Source organism: Musca autumnalis, unplaced genomic scaffold (assembly GCF_047663935.1).
Source record: "Musca autumnalis isolate F117 unplaced genomic scaffold, ASM4766393v1 scaffold_3, whole genome shotgun sequence".
Classification (NCBI taxonomy): Eukaryota; Metazoa; Arthropoda; class Insecta; order Diptera; family Muscidae; genus Musca; species Musca autumnalis.
The window spans coordinates 140,571,448-140,583,592 of NW_027411866.1; the positions used below are offsets into that span (position 1 = coordinate 140,571,448).

Sequence of the window (12,145 nt, forward strand, 5' to 3'; positions counted from 1 at the left end):
TATTAGTTATTAAATAGACTAACATGCAGTTAAGTTTGTCTGCCCCATAGCCATTTAAGACCTCTACAGTATGCAAGCAGGACTGATGGGTCGAAAGAAGAGAGGTAGGAGAGCGATTCAATCATGTATGTGCCGAAGAGTCTGTATCTCCTGGCCGACAGTCTGGGGCACTGGCACAGTAAATGATCAATCGTCTCCGTCTCCTCTGCATCTTCACACAGCCTGCAATAATCACTGCTGCTAGTCTCCCATCTGCACGTCATTGATCTGATGTTGCAGTGGCCAGTAATGACCCCCACAACAACCCTGATCTCTGACTTGCATAGTGAGAGGAGGGAATCAGTTCTACGTGCCGAGATCTCCGGCCAGATTGACTTAGCCACCCGACAACCAGGAGCGTCTAGCCAAGTTCTTTTGGTTTTCTCAACGTGGAACCTTGTGAGTTTGTCAATGAAGTGACAAAGCGGGGGTCGCACTCCAACTTCCAGTTGTATATCGGTTGATTGCGAGCCTCGCCTTGCCAATTCATCCACAATCTCATTTCCCACTACACCGCAGTGACCAGGTACCCAACAAAGTCTTACTGGCACTCTGCAGGCTTTCAGAGCAGTTCTACAGTCTCGAACGATCCTAGATTTAATAGTGAAAGATCCTAGAGCTTTTAGCGCAGCCTGGCTATCTACATATATAGTAACCGCCCTGTCTGCTAGGTCTGTCCCCCCCACTAGTGCCTCTAAGGCCTTCAATACTGCAAAAACTTCTGCCTGGAAAACACTACAGTTGTCGTTAAGTTTGTACGAGTACCTGAAGTTCAGTTCGTCTGAGTACACTCCAGCACCCGTGCCTTCTTCCATCTTAGACCCGTCAGTGAAGATGGATAGGCTATCGGGTATTGGTCTGCACTGAACCCATGCGTCCCTATTGGGAATTAAGACGTCAGGTATATTGAAGTCAAGAGACGGTGAGATATAATCCGTCTCTCCCCCTCTGTCACCAATCTCTACCTGACTAATGAGCCGCCGCAGAACAGATGCATGGCAGCCATTGAGCAACGCCACATGTCAAGTTCCCTAAGCCTCAAAGCACACCTGGAGGCCTGATGCTGAGCCAAAATGTCCAAAGGTTGAACATTTAAAACAGCATTCAGCGCCATTTGAGGAGTGCTTTTAATAGCTCCAGTAATGAGAATTGACGCGGCACGTTGCACATTGGTTAGCTTTGAAAGATTTGTTTTTATACTAAGTGAGTGCCACCACACAAGACAACCATAGGTTAGAATGGGGCAAACCACAGTATTATACAACCAGTGTATAATGTGTGGTTTTAAGCCCCAGCTCCTTCCTATGGTGTTCTTACAGGAATATAGTGCAATTAAACCTCTTTTAGCTCTCTCCTCGGTGTTCCTTTTCCATAGGAGCCTATGGTTCAGTACCACTCCAAGGTACTTAGCTTCAGTGGAGAGGTTTAATTGCACCCCATCCAGAGTTGGTGGAACAAACTCAGCAGTATTCCTCTTTCTGGTGAATAGTACCAACTCTGTCTTCGCCGGATTCACACCAAGTCCATTTTGGTGGGCCCAGCGTGAGAGCTTTACTAAGGCACCTTGCATAAGGTCGGGCAGCGTTGATAGAAATTTCCCGCTGATTAGAATAACTACATCATCAGCGTAGGCGACTACTTTGGTTTTTAACCTGTCAAATTCTAAAAGTATCCCGTTCAGTACCAGAAGCCACAACAGGGGTGATAGGACTCCTCCCTGTGGTGTGCCCCTGGTGACCGACTTCTTAATTGAACTCTCTCCTAAATTTGAATTGATAATTCTACTCTCGAGCATTCTATCTATCCAATTGATTAGAATTGAGGGGACACCTAGTGATTCTAGAGCAGAGTGGATAGACTCAAGTTTCACGTTGTTAAACGCACCTTCTATGTCCAAGAAAGCAGCTAAAGTGAAGCTCGAGTCATCCATGTTCTTCTCTATATATCCCACGACCTCGTGTAACGCTGTGTCTGTAGATTTCCCTTTTACGTAGGCATGTTGTGAATTGCTTACAAGGTCATTATTTATATAAGATCTAATTTCCAAATCTAGTAGCCTTTCCAAAGTTTTAAGTAGAAAGGAGGAAAGACTTATCGGCCTATAGTCCTTTGGTAAGGTGTGACTAGGTTTCCCAGCTTTGGGGATGTAGATCACCGTCACCTCTTTCCATATCGCCGGTATGTGCGACAGCAGAATGCAAGCCCTAAAAATCTTCCTTAATATAGATTTCAACACTCGAGGCGCGTTATGAAGCATCGCAGGGATGATACCGTCAGGTCCAGGGGATTTATAGGGTTGAAAAGTACTGATCGCCCAAGAGCTTCTGGGATTACTTATTGCACCATCAACAAGATCACACTCTGCTGTGTTGAAGCTTCTGCTCGCATCTTCACTAGGTCGACACGTGCTTGCATCTTGACAGCCAGGAAAGTGTGTACTTGCCAACAGGTTTAGAGTCTCAAGAGCTGAGTTAGTCCAGGTGCCCTCGTTTCGCTTAATGCTTCCAATGGTTTTCGGGTCCTTTGAGATCACCTTGCGAAATCTTGCTGCTGCATTAACTCCCTCTATGGACTCACAAATCTAACCCAAGAGTCTCTCTTAGCTTTCCTAACCTCGCTTTTGTACTTATTGAAAGATGCTCTATAGAGATCCCAATCAGTACTGAGTTTGGTCCTACTAGCTTTGTTATATGCCTTTCTACTGGTTTTCCTCAGATCGTGTAAATCTTTGTTCCACCAGACGGGCTGAGCTTTCCTACCAGGATACGTTAGTGGGCAGGACATCTCATAGCAATCCCTCAGAATCTTTGTGAGATTTTCCACCTGATTGTCAATTTCCCCTACTGTGCGAGGTTCTGGAGCTTCACACAGCCTGGAAGTTGTAAGGGAATGGAAAAAGTCCCAGTTTGTTCTTCTCGGATTTCTATGAGGCGGTTGCCGCTTACTTCTATAAGAGACATGAAAGTGTATCGCTCTGTGGTCCGAAAAGGAGCACTCCTCCGATACTCTCCAGTCAGTTATAGAAATATCTTCCATATTTGTAAGGGTTAGATCTATCACCTCCTCCCTTACCCTATTATGGAAAGTGGCGGTATTTCCCCTATTACATACTCGAAGATTATTAGTTAAAATAAAATCGAATACGGACTCACCCCTTGAGTTTGTATCGCTGCTACCCCAGTGGAAGTGATGAGCATTTGCATCACAGCCCACTATCAAGTTTGCATTACTCATCGTCTCCTCCACTAGCTTCCGCAACAGGTGGGTTGGGTTCCTCGTACGGCATGTAGACTGAGGCCAGCACCAAGGCTCTTCCAGAGCCTACTTCTAACCTCACTGCAGTCGTGTCACCATCACTATAATTATAGAGTTGAATAAGGTTTAAACTTTTCTTGGCTACAATACAGCTTCTTACCTTCTCGCCATTAGATGCAGAGAACATAGAGTAGCGCCCATCGTTTAGTCCAGAAACCCTATTCTTATGAAGATAGGGCTCCTGGACTAAAGCGATGTCTACTTCGGTTTTTGTGAGGGAGAGGAGAAGTTCAGCAGCCGCAGCCCTGCAGTGGTGCAGATTGATCTGCACAACGCGGAGCTCTTGCTGCTGAGCTTCTCTACTGTGGCTTCGAGACTCGGAACCGAAGCCAACCAGAGCCGAAGTACAGCTCCCCCTCACAATCCCTAATCCCGATGACCTTGACACCTCTGATATAAGTTGCCTTGCCAAAGCCCGTCATACTTGCGTCCGCCTCGTCAGAGGTTATGGCCTTCCTCAGTAGACGTTCAACCAGCAACCAATGATCATCACTGATCCAACCTTCCGGATCAGACCTATCAATGATTGCTATTTGAACATCCCTTGAGGCCAGCTTCCTCCGGGTCCTCGCTGGTTTTGATGTCCCACCAGCAGATGACTGCAGGGGAGCCGGACTGGAGCTTCCTTTGCAGGACCTCTCCTGTTCAACCCCAGTTGCCGTCTGCTGGGCGGCCACCTTAGCAAGAGTGGGAGGATGGTTGGTCTGATGTCGGTCCAGCATCCTCTTGGCTGTTGGCTGTGGATCCTCCGAAGACCTGACCCGCTTTACGCATGACTGCTGCGGAGAGGTTTTTGGTCTACCACTGGCCTGCCTAGAGGTTGAAGGGCCGTCCGTCACTCCAGCCATTCTACCAGTTGCGCCACCGGCGATCCTCACTCCTCCATCACTTAAGGAGCAGGGCTTCTTGGGATCCTTCGACGCCTCAGTTGCCTGTTTACCAGGCCTCTGCATCGTCGAGGTTCGCAAGAGGTCGCTGCTTCTATATACCCCGACAGAAGAGGGGGCAGTCACCGACGAGGTAGATGCATTCGGAGTCGCCTTGAGCATCTGCGTTGTCCCTGACTGTCCCTTTTTCTGTTCCGACGGCAAGACGGTTGGTGCCTTTGAGGACATCAGCCGTCTTGCTGTTTCCAGGGTCGAGGGCATCCTTCTGCCCGTCTCCGCCGCTGACACCATCGGTGTCTGCAAGGAGTCCGAACAGCCTGATACTCCCGGTTTGGGTAGGTTACCCGGAACGACTGCACCCTTGACAGCCGTTGGGCTGGAGGGGTCAGCCGTTCCAGGAGTTGGAATTTGATTAACCGGAACGTGGATCTTCTCCATATGAGGGTACTTACGCTCAAGTCTCCTCATAACGCGAAGCCTCACTCCGATTAATCGAAATTCGTCCTGACTTATGTCAGTGGCTTCCTTGCCAAAAAATTTGTTGCAGTACTTAGCGGCTCTTTTGTATTCATGCCGATCCTTCTTCTCCTTGGCCTTCTCGCTCTTGTTGGTAGAGGTCGTGTTAGAGGGGGTCGCTTCCTCCATCACGGCTTCTTCCTCCATGGCGTCCTGCCTCGGAAGAAAAGGCTTATCGGTACCGACCGATGTAACATCCCGTAGAGGAGTTGGACCTGCTGTGGTAAGGTTCGAGGTCCCTCCTTGGGCCGAGGAAGGCGCTACCTGGGATGTCCGAGATGGAATCACAGTAACGTCCATCTCTTCATCCGACATGAGGGAGTCGTCTTCCCAGTTCCAAGGGGGGGGGGGCTCTCCTGGCTCAATCTGCAGGTCTCTCTCTGCTCTATGACATCAAGCAATTCCCTGCTTTGGTTCAGAATGTCTTGACTTACTCTGTCCATCGTCAAGGTCGTCGGGGTCACGTCCCCACCCAGGGATTCTTGAGGTCCTAGATTCGCATTTGGTAGTGCGGCATTGTCCGTGGTCATAGCTGGGGTCGATAACGAGGGGAGATTGGTTTGGGTTGTTTTGGGTTTATTTAGTTCGGATTCATTCATAGGGGAACGTTTTACTGGGGGATTTGAGGACAGGTCATGGCATAGCCCTCCATTACCATGACTAGGGCGCTGGTTACTCGCTGAGGTGCCCAGGTAACACGCGAGGCTCCGTTCGAATACAGTTGGAACCCTAACTGCAAACCTTGAGAACACAGATGGGCACGAGGTCGCTTAACACCCCGGTGTTAGGGGATCCCTTTTGAGGCAAGAGATCAGAAACCTGGAATAACCTTTGGTCGTTCACAACTTCCTATTTCGCAGGCAGTACGCTTCAGGTATATAAAACTATATACCTAAGGCATATTGCTCGGAAGAGGAAATTTGCGAACTTAAGCCCCTACATCGCTTCAAGATTGTTATTCCCGGTAAGGGGAACAAAGCGTTACTGTCCAAACTATCAAGTGTACAAAGGACTGTGTCAAAACTGATTACCGACTCAATTAAAAGCACTCCTTAATGGTGAACTACATTCCAAATTCCAACCTTGGGACATCCTAATCCAGTTTCAAGCTGGGTGGACGGCTTTTAGGCTCCTTGAGTCAGCATCGTGGTGAATTTCACACCTTGGACATGCGAAAGTCTTACTATTAAGCGATAGTATTTGTTTGCACCCAAACATATAATTTGTTTGCATCCAAAAATATAATCTATTTGCAACCAAACATATATTTGTTTGCAGGACCCAAACATATGTTATGTTTGGGACTGCTTGAAAACAAATATATGTTTCCTGCAAAATATGTTTGGGACATATGTTAGGGCGTCGCGTTGAGCGTTGCGTTACAACAACCACATGAAAACTTGAAGAGCAAACTTGACATAACTTACACATTTTTCATGTGGTTGTTGTTTTCAACGCGCAACGAGTCACACAACTGACCGTATGTATTTGGCCTATTAGAGAGGCCTGTGTGTATAAAAGAGTTCAGTAATGATGACTGTTACTTACTGACTGACTGATAACACTGTGCTACACGAAAAATTTGTAGGTGTTCTGATGCTTAAATTCGGTTTTGTGGAAGTCCATGGAAGACGAAAATACTTTAGGTTTCTTTGGGTCACTTCGTTTTTTGATTTTATAATGGAAAATGTAGTAACAACGGGATTTCTTGGATTTTCAACCTTAAACGGGCATATCGTATTTTTTCCACAACGGATTTCTACAGCCTATTATTTCATTGAAAGGGGGTGAGGGTCACTCTTGATCCGAAGGTGTCATATAAGGCTGGGTTTTTGGAAATTCGAACTAGAAGGGTACGAAAAGTCCTAAAAGGTACTAAGTATGGTACCATTTGTATTTGGCGAACCGCTGGAGTTAGAATTCTGAAATTTGGAATGAGGGCCACATTTGGAATATAAGATAAACGTACCGAACGGTTTTCAAAAATTCGAACTACAAGTGTACGAAATTTGCAATGAGAATCAAGGTTGAGAAATTGGGTTGATACAAGGAGATGGCTTTGGAAATGTGTACTCAATTGTACGACAAGTACTGAATGTGTACGAACAGTACTAAATGGAACTAAATTTAGTATAATTTGATTTTGGGTGAACGGAATTGAGATTACTGGTGGAGTGTAGGATTGAATTAGTTTTGGAAATTCGTACTTATATGTACGAAAAGTACTAAATGGTACTAAATTTAGTACAATGGCAATTTGATGAACTGATAGAACTGGAATCCTGAAATTCTTAATTGGGATTACTGTTGAAGTTTAGGATTGAGGTAGTTTTGGAAATTCGTACTTATGTGTACGAATAGTACTGAATGGTACAAAATTAAGTACAATTTGGATTTGGGTGAACTGATAGAGCTGGAATCCTCAAATTGGGAATTGAGATTACTGGTGGATTGTAGGATTGAAGTAGATTTGGAAATTAGTACTTATGTGTACGAAAAGTGCTAAATTGTACTAAATTTTGTACAATGGGGATTTGGGGGAACGGATTGAGCTGGAATCCGGAAATTTGGAATTGACATTAATGTTGGAGTGTTGGTTTGAGGTAGTTTTGAAATCCGTACTTACGGGTACGAAAAGTACTAAATTTGGTACAATTTGGATTTGGGAGAACCGAGCGCTTGGGTACTGAAATTTTAAATTAAGATTACTGTTGAAGTGTTGGACTGAGGTAGTTTTAGAAATGTGTACTTATGGGTACGAATAGTAAAGAGGTACTAAGTTTGGTACAATTTGGATTTGAGCTAGAATACTGAAATTTGGTAAGACTACTGATGGAATGTAGGATTGAGACATGGAGGTAGTTTTTGAAATTCGTACTTATGGGTACGAAATGTACCAAATGGTACTAAATGATACAATTTGAATTTGTGGGCATGTATTGGAATACTATTATTTGGATTTAAGGTTACTGCTGAAGCGAAGGAATGATGTATTTTTGAAAAATCGTATTTATGGTACTAAGTTTGGTACAATCCTGAGATTTGGAATTATTACTATTGTTATTATTGGGTATTAATGTCAGTGTAGTGTTGAGATATGTGGTTGTCGATATACGTAGCATGTTCATTAGGGTTATGACTTTTTTACAACCTCATATCCCTGTATCATAGCGTGATGAGTTTTGACATAAGATTACATAAAATCATATTTATAAGGTGATTCTTTGAAAAAACCTCACGCACAAAATGATTTTAAAATTTGAATTTATCAAAATTATGGACAATTTTTTGAAGTCACTGTAAGCAGATATACAATTGAAAATAAACTTTAGAGTCACATAAGATAATTAAACTGACATAACATTTATTTCTCACTAATTTTCTTCAATTCTGAGAATCGTAAAAATGTCGTAAACCCTTTTATTAAAAGATATAATTTTTAACAAAAAACAAAAAATTTTTTTAAAGTGGTTTGTGCATGACCTTTTTCAATATTTGAATGAAATAAACATTATTATAGTTATTAGTAGGCTTATATTTATTCATTCGTGCAACAAAAAATAATTTTTGAAAAAAAAAAATTTTTTTTCATTTCATACATTTTTTCAAAAAATTATATTTTTAAAATCGATTTGTTCGTGAACTTTTTTATATTTCAATGTAATAAACGATAGCGTGGTGATTATTAGGCAAAAGTTCATTCATCCCTGCTACAGGAAATCATTTTGGAGAAAAAATGTCAAAAAGTCATAACCCTAATGTTCATACGAAAATTACTAAATGACACTTAATTTGTTATCAGGGTGAGTGTTGGTGTGTAGCGTTGGTAAATGGAGGTGATTTAAGAAATACATACATACCATAAATATACGAAAAGTACTAAAACGTTCTAAATTTGGCATTGGCTGTAGGAACAGAGATGGAATTCTAAAATTTGTTGTTAGAGTCAAGGTTTGTGTGTGGCGTTAAGAAATGGAGATGACTTTGGTAAAGTACTAAATGGTACAGAATTTGGTACAATTTGTTTTTGTGTAAAGGAATTGTAAAATATTTGGCGAAGGTTTTCGAAATTCGTACTTATTTATTTATATTTAAAGTACTATAATTGGTTTTGGAGGAACAGGAAGATCTGGAAACGAGAATCACTGTTGCTATTTTGGGTTGATATAAGGAGGTAATTTTTTGAAGCTTATACCCAGTATACGAAAAGTACTAAATTTGGTACCAAAATGGTATATTCGATAACATAAAGAGCTAATAAAGGCCTGCGTACATAAGCTGCCTTGCCTGCTTACCTTGCTTACTTCTGATAAAAGAATAAAAAAGAAAAGGGCAACCCATGTCGAAATTTCCTCGGCCTTCTTTATTCCTTTATTTTTATTATGCCAAAAATGAAGCAGGAAAGCAAGGCAATCAGGCAGAGCAGCTTAAAGGCCTGCGTACATAAGCTGCGTTGCCTGCTTACCTTGCTTACTTCTGATAAAAGAATAAAAAAGAAAAGGGCAACCCAGTTCGAAACTTCCTCGGCCTTCTTTATTCTTTTATTTTTATTATGTCAAAAATGAAGCAGGAAAGCAAGGTAATCAGGCAAAGCAGCTTATGTACCCAGGCCTTAAGGCCGAGGAAATTTCGAACTGGGTTGCCCTTTTCTTTTTTATTCTTTTTCTGTAAAATATTACTACTTGCAGTGGTTTTCCCGTTTAGTGCTACAAATGCGTTCCCGTACTCCGAAATCCAGCAAGACTCGAACTTTTCTATAAACAGAAATAGCGCTGAATAACAAACACCCTCCTCTCCTGTTTTCTGCTATACAAATTTGGCATAGTAAAAACTAGAAGCATGTTTATTGGCATCTGAATATGATAGCTGATACATTGATTTTGACATTTCTGCTGGAGTTTTTGCAATTTCCGTCAATTTTTCATTCCCGTAGTTTTCAGGAAATTTTTATGGGAAAGAAATTTTTGACAATTCGCTCGTTTTTCTAACATTACCATTAAAAAGTACGACAACAAAATGAAAAATATACTTGTAACAAATTAATTTAATATTTTTTTTCACATTGTTTACACATTTTGATACTAAATTTGTTTATTGCAGCAATTGACCATCTACCTTGTTTATTGTGATACGTGAAAAGTGTTGCAACTTTTGGTACCTTTTTAGGCAAAAACAGGGTTGTATATCATGAGTACTGTGATTTCGATGTTGATTTCGCTGAAATCACGAAATGAGATGATTTCATTTTTGTATGCGAAATCATTTCCGCGCGAAATCATGAAACGCTTCGAAATCACGAAACGACGCCGAATGTAAACCAAGCATAAAGCGCTCGGCACATACGATGCGTTGAGCGTCGCGGTACAACAACCACATGAAAAAAGTGTAAGTGATGCCAAGTTTTTTTGAAAAACAACAATGTGGCTGACGCATTAAAGTTAAACATAATTTAACTGTTTTGGGACATCGCTTGTCCCAACGTGTCACTAAACGGACCGTATGTGCCGAGGGCTTAAGTGTTCATATTCACTTCAATGCCGTTCGTGGTTCGGCCGAACTTAACGCCGTTCTTACTTGTTAGTTGTTAATAAAGCACATTATTCAGATAACACGAACAGCTTTAAATCGATCCCGTTTAACTATTTTTAATGCAAAATTAATTTTCTTTATTCACATAATCTTTACAAATCAGTTATTGATATTATGCTTTCTTAGGTTCTTCATGATGTTCTGGAACATGATTATCTTTCTTTGGTTCTTCTTAATGATGATCTGGAACGTGATTATCTTTTTTCGGTTCCTCTTCATGATGTTCTGGAACGCGTTTATCTTCGTCAGATTTTTTAGGGTGTTCGGGAACTTCTTTGTCTTCCTCCGATTCTTTGTGATTATCATGGCCATCTTCCTGTGGACCTTCGTGGTTGTCGTTGTGGTGTTCATGATCATCGTTATCTTCCTCTGGTTTGTCATGATTGTTGAATTGTTCAGGAATATGATTATCTTCTTCTGAATCATGATGATGATCGGGCAACAAACCCTGTGAATAGTCGGGGTGTGGAAAATGAGGATGAGGTTTAAAAGAAGATCCTTGGTGGAATGTTTCTAGCTGTTGGGATAGAAGGGTAAAAATTGGTGTCAATACAAAGAATTAAGGTTGAGGCGTGTAAGATGCATTGCATTTTTGTTTAAGTCCTTTTCGGTAAAGGAATAAAGGCCTGGGTACATAAGCTGCCTCGCCTGGTTGCCTTGCTTTCCTGCTTCATTTTTGACATAACAAAAATAAAAGAATAAAGAAGAAAAGGGCAATCTAGTTCGAAACTGGTTCGGCCTTCTTTATCCTTTTATTTTATGTTATGTCAGAAATGAAGCAGGAAAGCAAGGCAACCAGGCGAGGCAGCTTATGTAGCCAGGCCTTAATGGATTATCATAACCAAATTTTAATAAGTCGCAGTTGCTCTTTATTTTCTCACCGAAAATGGCTTAACCAATAATCTCAGGTTTTTTTATATCCAGTACAAGATAAATTTTATTCGCGAGTGTAGTTACAACAACATCTGTGTTTAGTTGCAATACCTCTATATTTTTTGCAACTTGAATAAATATCTAAAGTACTTACCACAGTTTCAATTAATTGATTCGCAACAGTCAATAAATGCTCTACGTAACGATGAATTTCTTCAACATCACCAGGACCATGGTGGTGAGGTGCATCTGTAGGTGGTTCATCAGTTTCTGCTGTCTCAGCAGTTTCAGGAGCATCAGTACCTTTGAACTCAAAACTGTCAGGATTGAAATCAACTGGACCTTCGGCATCAATGTAATACGAGTTAACATTGACCTAAAGAGTAAACAAAATTAATAGCAAATAATTCCAATATAAGTAGTCGTATTCTAATTTACCGCAAATGCCATAAGGCATACTGCCAAAACCCCGAACAAAGTGTAGAATTTCATTATTACGGAAGTTTAACGATTGCGAATATAAATGTTAAAGTATTGCCTATTCATACAATGCACTGGGTATTTATAACATCTCATACGTGAGGAGCAATGTTGTAATAACTGATATGAAGCTCAAATTTGTTTACTTCAATTAAACATTTCTCGACATTTTAATTAAATACTTACTTCTCAGAAGTGCATCAAGTTGCCTGGGGTGTAATTTTGAGATATTTTTATTACGTGAAAAGAAAGGGGCGTCGAAAATAGAAAACTATTTTATGAAAATACTACAAAAAATATTCAGATGACTCATATGTTTTTCTGCATGACGAAATATCGGAGCTAGGACTAGGAATTTATTTTAGGGACATTCAGAGTTTAAAAAAAAAAAACAGAAAAAATATAATCATCGACAACCCCCTGCAAAAGTTTTAACGACCACGATA

The 12,145-nt window shown here is 41.3% G+C and overlaps 1 protein-coding gene across 1 annotated transcript; it reads right to left on the reverse strand.

Annotated features, from left to right (window-relative positions):
- Positions 1-10,397: 10,397 nt before the first annotated feature.
- LOC141397825 (uncharacterized) lies at positions 10,398-11,786 on the reverse strand. Its single transcript, XM_073974574.1, has 3 exons — positions 11,658-11,786; positions 11,374-11,595; positions 10,398-10,863 (listed from the first exon to the last, which is right to left on the reverse strand). Exons 1-3 carry the CDS (start codon positions 11,709-11,711, stop codon positions 10,519-10,521), a joined length of 621 nt encoding a protein of 206 aa, XP_073830675.1. The 5' UTR covers positions 11,712-11,786; the 3' UTR covers positions 10,398-10,518.
- Positions 11,787-12,145: the final 359 nt, after the last annotated feature.